The sequence below is a fragment of the Piliocolobus tephrosceles genome, chromosome 2 (genome assembly GCF_002776525.5).
Source record: "Piliocolobus tephrosceles isolate RC106 chromosome 2, ASM277652v3, whole genome shotgun sequence".
Lineage (NCBI taxonomy): Eukaryota > Metazoa > Chordata > Mammalia > Primates > Cercopithecidae > Piliocolobus > Piliocolobus tephrosceles.
In genome coordinates, this window is record NC_045435.1 from 48548862 (window position 1) to 48566425 (window position 17564).

Here is a 17564-nt window from a genome sequence, read left to right on the forward strand (position 1 = left end):
TTCTGTGGGTCTTGGCCACTTGCTAGCTGTCAGGGCAGGAGGGTGGCTCCTTGGGTTGGTGAAAGCGGTATGCAACCAAGTCCAAGGGAGACAGGGGCAGGATTTCGCCTCTGTCATGTCCCACTGATGGGTGGATTCCTGTGCAATCTGAAAGAATGAACTAGACCTGTATTACTGATACTGTGAAGAAACTGGTTATTTTACCAAGGCTTTGACTGGAATGGTACACTTTGCTTTAAGGAATCAAATGGATATGTGTCTACTAGGGAATGTATCCAAGTCATGCAGCAAACTATGTTAGCAGAGGAAGTTGTCTGAGTTACCCAACACCAAAATATGTTACCGGTGGCAGATGTCCGAGTTACTGGCAGTGAATCCGTACAGGCCTGCGGCAACCTCAATTCTTGCCTCCTCACAAGAAAGAATTCGACTGAGGGGCATAAGGCAGAAAAAGAGACTGAGGCAAGTTTTAGAGCAGGAGTGAAAGTTTATTAAAAAGCTTTGGAACAGGAATGAAAAGAAAGTAAAATACACTTGGAAGAGGGCCAAGTGGGCATCTTGCAGGACAAGTGCCTGGCTAGGTTTTAAAATTTTTTTGGAGAGATGGGGTCTTGCTATTTTGCCCAGGCTTATTCTATGGGTTTTGACAAATGTGTAATGACACATTATAGTAGTTTCGCCACCCTAAAAATTCTCTGTACTCTATTTATCCCTCCCTTCCCTCAACCACTTATCTTTTTCCTGTCTCAGCAGTTTTGCCTTTTCCACAGTTTCATATAGTTGGAGTCATACAGTACACAGCCTTTTCGGAGTGGCTTCTTTCATAAGCGATACGCATTTAAGTTTCCTCCATGTCTTTCATGGCTTGATAGCGCGCCTCTTTTCGGCACTGAACAATAGTCCCTTGTCTCGATGTAGCACGGTTTTTCCATTCACCTGCTGAGGGACATCTTGGTTGCTTCCAAGTATTAGCAATTATGAATGAAGCTGCTGTAAACGTCAATGTGCGGGTTTTTGTGTGGACATAGGTTTTCATTCATTTGAGTAAATACCGAAGAGCACAATTTCTGGGTCATATGTAAGAGTTTGTTGAGTTTTGTAATAAACTGGCAGACTATTTTCCAAATCACTATACCATTTTGCATTCCCACCAGCAATGAGAGTTCCTGTTGCTCCACATCCTCTCCAGTGTTTGGTATTCTCAGTGTTTTGGATTTTAGCCATTCTAATAGGTGAGAGTTCATCACTAGAAAAATTGCCCTATAAGAAATACTAAAAGGAGTTCTTCAAGCCAAAATTATAGGGCGCTACCTATAATCCCAGCACTTTGTGAGTCTGACGCAGGAGGATCGCTTGAGCCCAGGAGTTCAAGACCAGCCTGGGCAACATAACAAGACCCTGTCTCTATAAAAATTAAAATAAAAATATTAGCCAGCTGTGGTGTTATGCATCTGTAGTCCCAGCTGATTGGGAGGCTGAAGTGGGAGGATCCCTTGAGCCCAGAAGTTTGAGGCTGCAATGAGCACTGATTGTGCCACTGCACTCCAACGTGGGTGACAGAGCAAGACCCTGTCTCAAAAAATAAAATAGGCTGGGTATGGTAGTTCACGACTGTAATACCAGCACTTTGGGAGGCTGAGGCAGGTGGATCACTTCAGGTCAGGAGTTTGAGACCAGCCTGGTCAACATGGTGAAACCATGTCTCTACTAAAAGTACAAAATTAGCTGGGTGCAGTGGTGCATACCTGTAATCCCAGTTACTTGGGAGGCTAAGGCAGGAGAATCGCTTGAACCCGGGAGATGGAAGATGCAGTGAGCCAAGACTGCACCACTGCACTCCAGCCTGGGCAATGGAGCAAGACTCCATCTCATAAATAAATAAATAAATAAATAAATAAATAAAATAGGGCAGGCGTGGTGGCTCACACCTGTAATCCCAACACTTTGGGAGGCCAAGGCAGGCAGATCACGAGGTCAGGAGTTCAAGACCAGCCTGGTCAACATTGTGAAATCCCGTCGCTATTAAAAATACAAAAAATTAGTCAGGCGTGATGGTGGATGCCTGTAGCCTCAGCTACTTGGGAGGCTGAGGCAAAGGGATCACTTGAACCTGGGAGGTGGAGGTTGCAGTGAGGCAAGATCACGCCACTGCACTCCAGCCTAGGCAACAGAGTGAGACTCCTTCTCAAATAAAATAAAATAAAAAATAAAATGCCTTTAAAAAATTTTTTTAAACTACAATTTGTTTTATTTAGTTTTCTGTGCCTATGTTTTATGTTATAATAAGATTTTTTAAGATAGAGACACGGTAAAAAAAGGAGATTGAAGATGCTTATGTTGAAAAAAAGTGCTGGTGTATTTTAAATGTTTATTAAAGCATGGTGTCTCAATCCTTTTTCATGAGATTAACAATACCTCTTGGTGTTGGTGTCAGAAAGATTATATTCTCAATTGAAAGTGGCTTGGGTCACTCAAGCAACCTAACAAACAATACCATGTGGTTATTTATTTATTTGAGACAGAGTTTCACTCTGTAGCCCAGGCTGGAGTGCAATGGTGCAGTCACAGCTCACTGCAACCTCCACCTCCTGGGTTCAAGCGATTCTCCTGTCTCAGCCTCCCGAGTAGCTGGGACTACAGGCATCTGCCACCATGCCCAGCTAATTTTTGTAACTTTAGTAGAGACGGGGTTTCACCATATTGGTCAGGATGGTCTTGAACTCCTGTCCTCAGGTGATCCACCTGCCTCGGCCTCCCAAAGTGCTGGGATTACAGGCGTGAGTCACTGCGCCCAGCCATATCATGTGGTTTATATTAATAATGAACAATCTCAGGTCCTTGTCACCTGAGCTGTGTCTAGCTATAACCTCTCTGCCTTCACTGTAACAAGAGAAGGTTGGTTGAAATGATTTCTGAGGTCCTTTCTAGTTCTGTGAGTCTGATGATCATTCTCATGTTATAACACTGAAGATGCACTTTTTTGCATTATGGCATACTGTAATTTATTTAAATGTACATTGTGAAATACTTAACCCTCCTGAAGTGCCTTTACCTGCCATGATACCTTCTCTGTGGGTCTTCCCTTTAAGATTGCTTATCTTTGGAACTACAGGCATCAATTGGGCCTTAGTTAAAGTGTAGTACAACCAAAATGTGGATTCCCATGCAATCTGAAAGAATGAACTAGACCTACATTACTGATATTGTGGAAAAGTTTCCAAGATGAGGCAAAAACACAAATTTCAAAACAGTATACAATATAACAATATTGAGAGCTTTTGTTTTGTTCTGTTTTGTTTTAGAGATAGGCTCTCACTCTGTCACCCAGGCTGGAGTGCAGTGGTGTGATCATGGCTCACTGCAGCCAAGACCCCTTGGGCTCAAGCAATCCTCCCACCTCAGCCTCCCAAGTAGCTGGGACTACAGGTATACACCACCACATCTGGCCAATTTTTGTATTTTTTGTAGAGATGGAGTCTTGTCATGTTGCCCAGGCTGGTCTTGAAGTCCCTGGGCTCAAGTGGTCCACCTGTCTCAGCCTCCCAAAGTGCTGGAATTATAGGTGTGAGCCACCATACTCAGCCAATATTGAGCTTTTAAAAAACCTAACATACCATTAGTTTTCTCCGGAAAGTAGAATATGGTGGGTGGAAAAATGTTACATGAGAAAGAAGGGGTATTACTTTTTTTCTGAACATTTTTATGGAATTGCTTAAAATTATTTTATTTATTTATTTATTTAGAGACAGGGTCCCACTTTGTTGCCCAGGCTAGAGCACAGTGGGATGATCTTGGCTTAATGCAGCCTCGAGCCTCAAGTGATCCTCCCATCTCAAGCCACCTGAGTAACTGGAACCACAGGCATGCACCACCACACCTAGCTAAAAATTATTCTTAAATTGTACACCCCATCTACCCTGATGTGATTATTGCACATTGTATGCCTGTATCAAAATATCCCATGTAGGCTGGGCGCAGTGGTTCACGCCTGTAATCCCAGCACTTTGGGAGGCTGAGGCAGGAGGATCATCTGAGGTCAGGAGTTTGAGACCAGCCTGGCCAACATGTTGAAACCCCATCTCTATTAAAAGTACAAAAATTAGCTGGGTGTGGTGGCAGACACCTGTAATCCCAGTTACTCAGGAGGCCGAGGCAGGAGAATCACTTGAACCCAGGAGGCAGAGATTGCAGTGAGCCAAGATCACACCACTGCACTCCAGTCTGGGTGACAAGAGTGAGACTCTGTCTCAAAAAAAAAAAAAAAAAAAAGGAAAAGAAAAGAAAAAAAAGAAAAGTCCCATATACCCCCTTAAATATATACACCTATTATGTACCCACAAATTAAAACATTTAAAAATTATTTTAAAATTGAAAAATTATATACCGCATATAATAAAATGCACAGCTTGATGATTTTTCACAAATGGAATATTCCCATATTATTAACACCCAGATAATGAGTCACAACCGCCCTGGACCCGAGAAACCACCTCTGTCCTCTCCCAGTCAGTATCTCCCTCCTGTAACCACTATGCTTATTTCTAACAGGGCTGTTAACTTTTTTAAAAAATCCCCAGAACATTCTGGATGTTATTTTTCTTACAAGCAAAATTACTTTTACAATATAAAATGTCAAAATAAAATAGCCTTAAATTAAGGATTTATTTATGCAATAACAAATGATTTAACCAATTCTGGAAACACAAAAATAAAGGTCAGTCTCCAATTCCAAGAAGCTCACAGACTAATGGGAGAAACAAAACTAAATGATTAAGTAACAGTTCTAGGCTGGGTACAGTGGCTCATGCCTTTAATTCCAGCACTTTGGGAGGCTGAGGCAGGCAGATCACTTGAGGTCAGGAGTTTGAGACCAGCCTGGCCAACATGGTGAAACCCCCATCTCTACCAAAAAACACAACAATTAGCTGGGTGTAGTGGCGTGTGTCTGTAGTCCCAGCTACTTGGGGAGGCTGAAGGGGGAGAATCACTTGAACCTGGGGGTGGAGGTTGCAGTGAGCCAAGATCGTGCCACTGTACTCCAGCCTGGGTGACAGAGTGAGACCCTGTCTCCAAATAAATAAATAACAGAGTTCTGACAGAAATATGAATTCAGCACTGCCACTGCAAGGGAAGACTGGGGGAAGCTGAGAAAGATTTCACAGAAAAGTGAGGCTTTAAAGGATGAATAGGAGCTGGCAGTTATCAGTTACCATAAACAATGGAAATAAACAAATAGAAACTAGCTCTTTAAGAAACAGTCTATGGGGAGGCCTGGCTACTGGTTAATCCTATCTGGTTTGGCTTCTGAAGCCATCAGTCAGGATGACATCACCACTGATCAGGTTCCTCGGGGCGGTGTGCGTTTGCCAGGTGTATAATGAGGAAAAGGAAATCTCCGGAAACCTCCCCTGGCATCCCAGGAGGCGAAAGCTATGCACTGCGCAGAGGCTGGGAAGGCTTTAATTAAATTCAACCACTGTGAGAAATACATCTACAGCTTCAGTGTGCCCCAGTGCTGCCCTCTCTGCCAGCAGGACCTGGGCTCGAGGAAGCTGGAGGACGCACCTGTTAGCATCGCTAATCCATTTACTAATGGACATCAAGAAAAATGTTCATTCCACCTCAGACCAACTCGGGGAACATTTCTTAGGTACAGTGTTTTTAAAGTGTTAAATTGCATTGTGCAAACTTTTCCTTCTGTTTTAGTCACTAAAATGTCCTTAATATATAATGTGTGAGGTTTGGTGGACAATTTTTTCAACTTTGGCCTTAAATCCTGAGATGCAGGCCTACTGGCTTCAAAAAATTGATGGTGTGCCTATGTTCCTGCAGTGATAAGTGCAAAAATATATGTGGAATATATGAGGAGTAAACCTGCTTATATGATTTTCAGAGAGAAAAACATTGCTCAGAGGCTAACCGGGAAAATGACCCAGCAGCTAATATGTAAGTAATACCTTCACTGCCAGTTAATTTGTAGTTTCAGTGACAAACAGGTACAATATACCGGGCCTGATGAACTGGCACTTACAGACTATTTTGTATGGAGGCAAATTAAACTGAAGACTAGAACCGATCTATTTCCATTGTAGACACCACGTGGCTTTTAAGAACAAATTCAGTTCTCTCTTGCTGGGAGTGCTGGTATAAACAAAAAGGATGAATTAGAAAGCAAAAGAAAGGATTATACTTTTTTTTTTTTCTGAGATGGAATTTCCATCTTATTGCCCAGGCTGGAATGCTATGGTGTCTCAGTTTACTGCAATCTCTATCTCCTGGGTTCAAGTGATTCTCTCGCTTCAGGCTCCCGAGTAGCTGGGACTACAGGCGCTCGCCACCATGCCTGGCTAATTTTTGCATTTTTAGTAGAGATGGGTTTCACCATGTTGACCAGGCTGGTCTCAAACTCCTGACCCCAGGTGATCCACCCGCCACAGCCTCCCAGAGTGCTGAGATTACAGGCATCAGTCACTGTGCCCAGCCAGGTTTATATTTTATTGTTCCCGTGGAGTTTACCAATACGATTAGGATCGGCCCAGAGTAGGCCAGGCTTTAGGAGAGCATGGGTCGTAGAATGTTGGTGTATGCCTTAGGAAACATGTTCAGCTCCTGTGTATCATTAGTCTAATGCTCCCTAGAGTTCACCCTCCTAACTTTCCTGTCCCCTCAAGAGTGCTGGTTTCGAGTAAGAAAACAGGAGTTGACTACTCACCTTCCTGCCTACTAACTTCCTTAATCAATTTCCTTCTGGTCCCTATGAGGATGAAATGAACCAACATATGTAAAAGGTTTTGGTCATCCTGTTAGGTGCTAAACGGACAGCATCCGTGGGCCTTGGTCAGGGAGGCAGCCAACGCAGAGAGGGCATTACAGGCTGGGGCATCAAAAAGCCCCTGATGCCTATCCTGGTTCTTCTAACCAGCTCCAGGTATCTCTGGTTCCTTATCTGTAAAACAAAGACTAATTTTTTTTTTTTTTTTTGAGACAGGGTCTTCCTTTGTTGCCCAGGGTGGAGTGCAGTGGTGCAATCTCGGATCACTGCCACCTCCTCCTCCTGGGTTCAAGCAATTCTTGTGTCTCAGTCATCCGAGTAGCTGGGATTACAGGTGCCCTCCACCACACCCAGCTAATTTTTGTATTTTATTTTTTAGTACAGATGAGGTTTCACAATGTTGTCCTGGCTGGTCTTGAACTCCTGGTCTCATATGACCTGCCCACCTCAGCATCCTAAAGTGCTGGGATTACAGGCTTGAGGCACCACGCCTGGACTAATTTTTAATCTTAAAAATTAAATTTCAATAAAAATATTGAAGATGATGATCCTGGCACCTATTATTCTGTTTCCTGGGGGCAACTTCACAGCCGTGAACAGCAGGTATAGCTAGAACTGGGTTTGTCTCAAGGAAATGTTCTGCAAATAACAGGGAAGGCTATTTGGACTTAACACAAATGGTAAGCACATAGTAGGTTTAGCAACAGGGTATATAAGCCTGTCCCAAGCTTCAATTATGTTTCACCCACAAGCTCCTTCCCATCCTATTCTTTTCATGTTCACTTCAGACCCTAACAACAAAGCCTGGCAGAACCTTCATTTGATCCTAATCAGAATCATGAAGCCCAAACTGTTTTGGGGTTTTTTGTTTTGTTTTTGAGAATCAGGGTCTTTGTCGCTGAGGCTGGAGTGCAGTGGTACAATCATAGCTCACTGCGGCCTTGAATTCCTGGGCTCAAATGATCCTCCCAACTCAGCCTCCCAAGTAGCTGGGACTACAGGCAAGAGTCACCATGCCTGGCTCTCCCCCTACTTGTATTTTTAAGACAGTCTTACTCTGTCACCCAGACTGGAGTGTAGTGGCACAATCTTCGCTTACTGCAACCTCCACCTCACGAGTTCAAGCAATTCTCATGCCTCAGGCTCCCAAGTAGCTGGGATTACAGGCATGTGCCACCCTGCCCATCTAAGTTTTGTATTTTTAGTAGAAACTGGTTTTCACATGTTGGCTAGGCTGGTCTTGAACTCCTGGCCTCAAGAGATCCTCCCATCTCAGCCTTCCAAAGTGCTAGGATTACAGGCGTTGAGCCATTGCACCCAGCTGGCTCTATTTATTTTCTTAGACAAAGAGTCTCGCTCTATCGCCCAGGGTGGAGTGCAGTGGTGCGATCTTGACTCACTGCAATCTCCACCTCCCGGGTTCAAGCGATTCTTGTGCCTCAGCCTCCTGAGTAGCTGGGATCACAGATGCACACTGACACGCCCTGCTAAATTTTGTATTTTTAGTAGAGATGGACTCACGCCATGTTGGCCAGGCTGGTCTCAAACTCCTGGCTCCAAGTGATCCGCCCACCTTGGCCTCCCAAAGTGCTGGAATTATAGGTTTGAGCCACTGTGCTCGGGCTCCTCCTACTTTAAATGAAAATTCTTCATGCCAAACCCATGCAAACCAGAAAAAAAAACAAACCTTGTTTCTTTCAGGGAGTATGATGGGAGGTCTGATCTTCATGTTGGAATAACTAACACAAATGGTAAGTGCAGTTTTGTAGCTTAAAAAACCCCCACTACCCAGTAAAAGGAAAGCAGTATTTGTGGAGATTTGATTATGGCAACATCTAATGAGTGATTCCATTGTTCACTGGGTTCTTCTACTGCACCATGAAGTGGGCATTGCCCCCAAATGAGAAATATTTGACTATGGCAAATTATTACCAACAATATGAAATATTTGAAAGCTAATATTTTCTCAGTGAAGAGCCTCACAAACCTGTACATTTTTTATTGATTTTTAAAAGAAGAAATAGATGTCCAGTGAGATTGACTTGCCCAAGACCTCATATCTTGTGTCCGAACCAGAATTTAGAACCAGACTCTCTTCCAATCCTATGCTCAGCTGACTACCACTGGGTCCCCATACATTCTAGGGACTTCAGGAGTAAAGCAGGATGTAGTGGGGCCTGCAGTTTTTTTTTTTTTTTTTCCCAAGGAAAGTGAAGATTAAACAAAACTGTTCCTTTGGCTACCTATAGCTCTGAGGGCAGTGTGTGCAACCCTTCAGCCAGAAGCTTTCTTGTCTGCAGGAAAAGGGCCTGGATGGAGCCACCTGCAGGATATGTAGCCTGGATATGGTGAGGCAGGTGAGGTACCTAGCCAGGCCTCACAGGTGCGGTCTAATAACAGCCTTTCCTTACTCACTGAGGCAAGAGAAAGTGACACTGATCAGAAATCCAGAACGGTTCTGAACTTAGTTACCCACAAGAACAGTCATACTTACCACTCATCTTTAGCAGGTGGAAATTTATTCTTGATTTAAGGAGACAGGATTGACCCATTGGTAAATACAGAACTTCAATAAAAATATTGGAGATGATGATCCTGGTGCCTATCATCGTCTCTGTTTCCTGGGGGCAACTTCACAGCCCTGAACAGCAGGTAGAGCTAGAACTGGGTTTCTCTCAAGGAAATGACTGCTGGTTACAGGGAAGGCTACATAAACCCCTCCCTGACTCTAGGCAAATCTAAATCTCCTTAGGCGCAAGAAAGATTCTAGAACCTCCACCCTGGATTTATATTATGTAAAGTTACCACATGGCTACTGTCATTTTCTGATGTCCCTTTTTCACAGAGGTGTGTATCTCCTTGAGGCTCCACATGACTTTGGTTTTGATTTGCAGGAGTTGTGTATAATTACAGTGCACATGGTGTCCAGCGAGATGGAGCAGGGTGGGAACAGAGCATAAGCATCCCATTACTGCAGCCCCACATGTATGGAATGATGGAGCAATGGGACAAGTACCTGGAAGACTTCTCCACCTCGGGGACCTGGCTGCCTCACAGGTACACGACTGCAAATGCTGCACCCTAGCTGGCACTCACATGCTATGCAAGTGGGATCCCCGTGTGGCCTCAGCTCACACAGGACTCAGCAGCATTTAGCTTCACTTTGAGCTGATACAGAGATATTAACATCGCTAACAGAATTTAAACAAGGGTTGAACTACTCTAGGTTTTCTGCAGTTGGGTCAGCACACACATATAACAAAATTACAGCGTTTTAAGAGCTGAAAGGACTAGAATCTGTATTCAGTTATTTCAGTTGTGTGACAAGGTATTTGTACACATACATAGCAAGTCACGATATATTTCTTTAAAACAAAAATTTAAAAAAAAATATTCAGGCTGGGTACGGTGGCTGTCACCTGTATTCCTAGCACTTTGGGAGACTGAGGCAGGTGGATCACCTGAGGTCAGAAGTTCGAGACCAGCCTGGACAACATGGTAAAACCCTGTCTCTATTAAAAATACAAAAATTAGCCAGGCATGGTGGCGGACGTCTGTAGTCCCTACTTGGGAGGCTTGGGCAGGAGAATCACTTGAACCCAGGAGGCGGAGGTTGCAGTGAGCCGAGATCACGCCTTTGCACTCCAGCCTGGGCAACAGAGTGAGACTCCGTCTCAAAAAAAGAAAAACAAAACAGAACAAAAAAAAAAAAAAACAATGTTCAAAATGTAAAAGCTTCTTTTTTGTAATTTTAGCAATTTCAAGTTAATTTCTCACTCTCAACATTTGATAAGATGTATAGCATATTTGTGGATTTTGAGGTTTCCTTTGAAATAAGTTTAGATACTATGGAATATCATAAAACTCATATGGAATTCCATCTCTGAAATCTAGAAGTTCAGTAAGTTCCCCAAATTGGTAGTTAACTTGCAACTGAGTAACCACTCTGAACATCTGAGTGAGTCTATGCCAATCTGCAGCAAGCAGGTGCCCAGAGACCAAGCATCCCCCAGAATTACATGAAGCCCAAAACAGTCTGGGCTTCATGATTCTGATTAGGATCAAATGAAGGTTCTGCCAGGCTTTGTAGTTAGGGTCTGAAGTGAACATGAAAAGAACAGGATGGGAAGGAGCTTGTAGGTGAAACATTATAACTGAAGCTTGGGACAGGTTTATATACCCTTTTGCTAAACCTCCTATGCGCCCAGGCTGGAGTACAGTGGTGCGATCTTGGCTTACTGCAACCTCTGCCTCCTGGGTTCAAACAATTCTCCTGCCTCAGCCTCCCAAGTAGCTGGGACCACAGTCGTGCCCCACCATGCCCAGCTAACTTTTGTATTTTTTGTAGAGACAGGGTTCCACCTTGTTGGCCAGGCCAGTTTCAAACTCCTGAGCTCAAGTGATCCTCATACTTTGGCCTCCCAAAGTGCTGGGATTACAGGTGTGAGCCACTGCACCTGGCCTGAAGTGCACATCTTGAAGCTTCTTAACCACATGAACCAGCAGAGGCCTTGCTTGCTGAGGCACCTGATGGGTAGCTTCATGGACTGTCCCTGAGCAGCCTTTTCTTCTCAACACCCTTGTTCTCTTCCATAAGGTATGAAGAAGACCACCACAACTGCTACACTTACACACTCATGTTCATTAACTGCGTTCTGATGGCAGAAGGTAGACAGCAACTGGACAAGAGTGAATTTACGGAGAAGTACGTAGTCCCGCGGACAAGGCTGGCGTCCAAGTTCATTACACTCTACCGGGCGATACAGGAGCATGGCTTCTATGTCACTGACTGTCCCCAGCACGAGGCACAACCCCCTGAGGGTGGTGGTTTGTGCTGAGAGCTATGTTAAGTGCAGCCCGGGCGTTGGGGGTAAGGTGGTTGCTACCTTTAATCAGTACTATGGATTTCTAAATGCATTTAACTGTGGTTAATAAAAACGTGTATGGGCCAGGTGCGGTGGCTCACGCCTGTAATCCCAGCACTTTGGGAGGCTGAGGCAGGTGGGTCACCTGAGGTCGGGAGATCGAGACCAGTGTGACCAACATGGAGAAACCCCGTCTCTACTAAAAATACAAAATTAGCCGGACATGGTGGCGCATGCCTATAATCTCTGCTACTAGGGAGGCTGAAGCAAGAGAATCGCTTGAACCCGGGAGGTGGAGGTTGCAATGGGTTAAGATCATGCCGTTGCACTCCAGTCTGGCAAGAGTGAAACTCCATCTCAAAAAATAAATAAATAAAAAATAAAAACGTGTATGGTTTCCCTTCAAGCATATGTCAGCTTACTACATCGTAAGACTTTATAAAATAAAAATTGCCCCAGGTTTTAAAAATTATATGTATTAAAACAAAATTATTTTCTTATCAGTGAGGTTTTTAAACTAAGAATCCATTTACAGCATAAACTGGCAGCACATTTTATTCACATAGCAATGAAAATTATTCCTATAAATGAATATGAGCTGAACAAATTCACCTTTCAATGTGGATGCAGAAAGTGGGGATGTGAAGACAGCAAGGTGGGTGAAACACAAGTTATGAAGAAATGAGTACCTTCCCCTCGTGGTTTTAACTTTAAAAGCACATGCTAAGGGCCGGGTGCAGTGGCTCATGCCCGTACTCTCAGCACTTTGGGAGGCCGAGGCGGGCAGATCACGAGGTCAGGAGTTTGAGACCAGCCTGGTGAACATGGTGAAACCCCATCTCTATTGAAAATAGAAAAATTAGCTAGGCGTGGTGGTGAGTGCCTGTAATCCCAGCTACTCGGGAGGTTGAGGCACGAGATTCGCTTAAACCCAGGAGGCAGAGGTTGCAGTGAGCCAAGATTGCAGCACGGGAATCCAGCCTGAACGACAGAACAAAACTACATCTCAAGAAAAAAAAAAAAAAAAAGCCCACGGTAAGCTCATGATAGTGAACAACAGTGAAACAAAACCAAAACTCCTCAGAATCTAAATCAGGAAATGGTCACTCCTTTTAAATGAGCTCTTCTAAGTCTATTTGCACAAACGAGCCCAGCAACGCCTCAAATCAGTAGAATTCCAGCCTGTGTCCATTTCATTTTGCCTGACCCAACACATGGAGGTTCGGGGGTTGGGTTTGTGCCACAAAGCACTTCCTCTGCCCACTGAAAAAGCAGAGTTCAGAAAGGACACGAAGAGAGGGCTATCTTCTTTCTCTGATACCTTCACAAGAGGACGCTGGGGAAACTGGGATGAGAAACTGTAAAGAAATGATGTGACTTTTAACAAGTATGTTGGAGTTTATGTACTGAAAGAATCATTGAACTTCAAAAGGCCAGCAGGCAAAACATTACCAAATTTCTCTTTGGAAACTTCTTCCAGAACTCGGTTGTTTTTGACCAAATGTGATGTACTACTTCACTTAATCCCCAGTCTTGGTACCAACTGATGTCTAATTTCCAAAAATCAAACTCATCTTAAAGGTATCAATAACTGCCTCGTGTTAAAATAACTTAGGGGAAAGCCATTACACCAAGATGGATCCAACACCCAGTTCCATATTAAACTAAACGAAACTTAAGCTCAGCCAATCCTAAATGGCCAACTGAACATTAGTTACACAATCAGATACTTGCCACTGGGATAACCTAAATAAGACAACTGCTCAAACTTTAACCAACCAACTTCTCTCCTGTGCCTTCTCACATACCCTCTAAAAGCCTCCCTTCACACCCATCCTCAGGAGCCCAAACCACTTCGGTTTTGGTGCAGCTTGATTCACGAATGGCTGTCTGCTCAAATAAACTTAAACGTGCTTTATCCTTTAACATTAGTAATAAAGATATTCAGAAAACTTGCTACAGATCCTTAAAGCTTGTTTCCAAAGAGGCATTTAGTCCGTTTCAGCACAGGTAACTTCAGTGGGAAAGAATGCACGGCAAAGCAACATTTGCATTTACAAGGTCAGGTACTTTCCTTCAAATACAAAACTGCCCACCCAGAATCTGATATCATTTTAAGCAGAACTATGACTGGTATTCCATGGTGTTCAAGAAGTCAACAAAACCCCAGAGGGTAAAGATGAAAGAATTCCAATCTGCCCTCATTTCTTCACATTTTATACTAGGATTCAGCTTCTCTAGTCTAATTCTTTACTCAGTAGTAGTAGTAACAGCAGCTGCAGTTAATGAGTATTCATAAAGGACTCCACACCAGAAGAAATACTTATTCTTCCTTGTCAATCCTCAAGACCATCCTCTGAGGGGGGTCCTAACATTATGCTTCTTTTATAGATGAAAAGGGAAATTGAGGAAATGACCTGTCCAAAGCCATACAGTGGCAAAACTGGGGTTCAAACCAGGGTTCGACCACAAAAGCTGTGCCCGTAACCCCGGGGCCACACTGCAGTGGTCAAGAGGACAACCCAGCAAATGGAAAGGGGCCAGCTGTACCCAGTACATGCAGAAACTGGGTCAATACTTCGCCATCATTAGAGAAGAAAAAGGAGATAATCAGGATTTGCTTTCATCAACATTCAAACACAAAGGCAGTAAACAATGAAAGTCAGCTAAAATAATTAAGAAATACCTATTTCATGCTAATTTCCCTTAGGGGCTGCAGCTCTTTTCATTTATTTATTTTCTTGGAGACAGGGTCTTTCTCTGTTGCCCAGGCTGGAGTCTGGAGGCACAATCACGGCTTACTGCAGCCTCAACCTCCTGGGCTCAGGCAATTTCCCCACCTCAGCCTTCCCAGTGGCTGGGACTACAGGTGCATGCTACCACGCCCAGGTAATTTTAAACATTATTTGTAAAGACAGGGTCTCACTATGTTGCCCAGGCTGTTCTCAAGTGATCCTCCCACTTAAGCCTCCCAAAGTGCTGGGATTCTCACCCCTTAATTTTCAAGAAGAGCTTTAGATGGTCCCCATTCTCTATTTTAGGGGGTGCTCTCCAACCTGGAGGTGACATTGGCAAGAGCTGGCCTCATATTTCTTCCTCTCACTTCATTCAGCAGGCTACGAATTCCTTTTTTTTTTTTTTTTTTGAGATGGAGTTTTGCTCTTGTTGCCCAGGCTATTAGTTAGTGGTGTGATCTCGGCTTACTGCAACCTCCACCTCCCAGGTTCAAGCGATTCTTCCTGAGTAGCTGTGATTACAGGCGCCTGCCACCACATCTGGCTAATTTTTTGTATTTTTAGTAAGAGACGGGGTTTCACCATGGTGGCCATGCTGGCTTTTGAACTCCTGGCCTCAAGCAATCCACCTGTCTCAGCCTCCCAAAGTGCTAGGATTACAGGCATGAGCCACCGCGCCTGGCCCCCTCCTCTTAATAAGAGACCACATACCAATCTATAGGTTTTGCCCCTAATAAAGGAAATCAGTTACTGATTTACACCAACAGATGGCAATGTTGCTCAGTCCATAGAATTATGAACTGAGACTCCTTCGATCAAGTTTCCTTTATCATATCAGCTAAATGCTAACTGAAGCAGCAGGGAGACTCAGCACTGGCAGCAACTCTGTTCCCCAGATGAAATCTCAAGTTTCTTCCCAGCACCTCCCGAGATGTGCTTCTTCACTCCATTGTTCAGCACTCCCCGGAGCACACATCTGGGACTCGATCAATGTTCATGGGATGACCACCGGGATCCTTTTCACAGTAAGTGCTGAAGTGTTTCCTGTCTGAAAGACTAAAATGATCTATACAAAGGTAATTTTCCAAAGCCTCTACAGCATGCATGAATTACTCCTAGAACCAGGAAAACCTACCAACCACTATTAAAAAAAACCAAAAACCAAAAAACAAAATAAAAACCTCACAATGGCTGCATCTAGCTCCCTGTGTACAGCAGGTGCTTCCTACAGTATTGCCTCTCCTCCCAGTCTCCTCAGTGTCTTTACTACTTTACCTCCAATTATTTTTCTATCGCCTCCTTCCCCTCCACTGCCTCACCTACCAGGGCATAAAATAGGCTTTTCACTTCCTAGTGAAAATAAGGATGGCAATGCTTACATTTTGTCTGAAAGGGGAAAAGTACACCTACTGTGTGCCAGACCCTTTTGTATGTCATCTCATTTCATTTAGTCTGCAAAGCAAACTCAGGAGGTGGTAATTATCCTCATTTTACTGTTGAGGAAACCAAGGCTCAGAGTGATCAAGCAACATTCCTTTAGGTTACCACTGTTTTCCCAGTGGTGGTTTGAAATGTGGACTCAAATTTTCTGATTCTACTTTAGCAGCATGTGCCATTTAAAAGTTAGGAAAATCCCAGCACTTTGGGAGGCCAAGGCAGGCAGATCACCTGAGGTCAGGAGTTCCAGACCAGTCTGGACAACATGGTGAAACCCTGTCTCTACTAAAAATACAAAAAGTAGCCGGGCAGGGTGGCAGGCACCTGTAATCCCAGCTACTCGGGAGGCTGAGGCAGGAGAATCTCTTGAACTCGGGAGGTGGAAGTTGCAGTGAGCCAAGATCTCACCACTGCACTCTAGCCTGGGCAACAAGAGCAAAACTCCGTCTCACACACACACACACACACACACAAAGTTAGGAAGAACGTTTGCCTTTGAAATACTGTTTGTGAAAATATAAGACTCTAAAAATTTTAAATGACAGAAACTTTTCACTTAAAAGAGATCATACTTGAAATAAAAATATTGCCTCCTAGTTTAACCATTTTACAAATATGATTTTTACATCACGTAAAAAGCATCCCTATATTTCACAAAATTAGATAGACTCAAATTTTCCAGTTTTAAGATCAACTTTAGAAATGGGCCTCGGTTATAGTGTTAGGGAAGTTAACATTCATGGGATGATTATTCAAGTCTGTAATGAGATTTTAAAAATTCAGTTCAGTTAGTAAAATCATACATGGGAGGTGGGTGGTGGGAGGAGAGAAAATTTCTTTCTTTTTAATCCAAGTATTTCTCCACAAGGGTGAAAATAAGAACCACATTCAAGTTAATAGAATTTTTTTTTTCTTCTCTTTTTTGAGACGGAGTCTGGCTCTGTCGCCCAGGCTGGAGTGCAGTGGCCAGATCTCGGCTCACTGCAAGCTCCGCCTCCCGGGTTAACGCCATTCTCCTGCCTCAGCCTCCCGAGTATCTGGGACTACAGGTGCCCGCCACCTCGCCCGGCTAGTTTTTTGTATTTTTTAGTAGAGACGGGGTTTCACTGTGTTAGCCAGGATGGTCTCGATCTCCTGACCTCGTGATCCACCCATCTCGGCCTCCCAAAGTGCTGGGATTACAGGCTTGAGCCACCGCGCCTGGCCAGAATTTTTTTTTTCTTAAAAAAATTATCAATTTAAAGTTATCAATAAGTAACAATGAAACTTCAGGTTTTTTTTTTTTTTTTTTTGTCTCCAGGCTAGAGTGCAGTCTCTGTGATTTTGAAAACAGCATCAGAAAGATTCCATGACGACCGCCTATGGATCTAAGGGTAAGAACCTTGGTGCAGTGTGTGGCACTTGGCTTTTAATTCCCCAGAGAGAATTCTGAAAACTGGGTAGTGAAATGAACCTTCTAGAAAGGAACGCTTCAAATCTCAGTTCTGCTCTGTCTCCCAGGCTAGAGTGCAGTGGCGTGATCTGGGCTCACTGCAACCTCCACCTCCCAGGTTCAAGTGATTCTCCTGCCTCAGCCTCCTAAGAAGCTGGGATTACAGGTGCCACCACCACGCCCAGCTAATTTTTTTTTTTGTATTTTTAATAGAGACAGGGTTTTTACCATGTTGGCCAGGCTGATCTCGAACTCCTGACTTGAAGTGATCCACCTACCCTGACCTCCCAAAGCGCTGGGATTACAGTGCTTTTTGAGCTCTC

At 43.8% G+C, this 17564-nt stretch overlaps 1 protein-coding gene across 1 annotated transcript; it reads left to right on the forward strand.

Moving 5' to 3' along the window:
* Positions 1 to 5432: 5432 nt before the first annotated feature.
* On the forward strand, positions 5433 to 12002 carry MKRN2OS (MKRN2 opposite strand). The gene is made up of 4 exons (XM_023218405.1): positions 5433 to 5650; positions 8474 to 8523; positions 9667 to 9829; positions 11370 to 12002. The coding sequence occupies exons 1-4, from the start codon at positions 5433 to 5435 to the stop codon at positions 11608 to 11610; spliced, it is 672 nt and encodes a 223-aa protein (XP_023074173.1). The 3' UTR covers positions 11611 to 12002.
* Positions 12003 to 17564: the final 5562 nt, after the last annotated feature.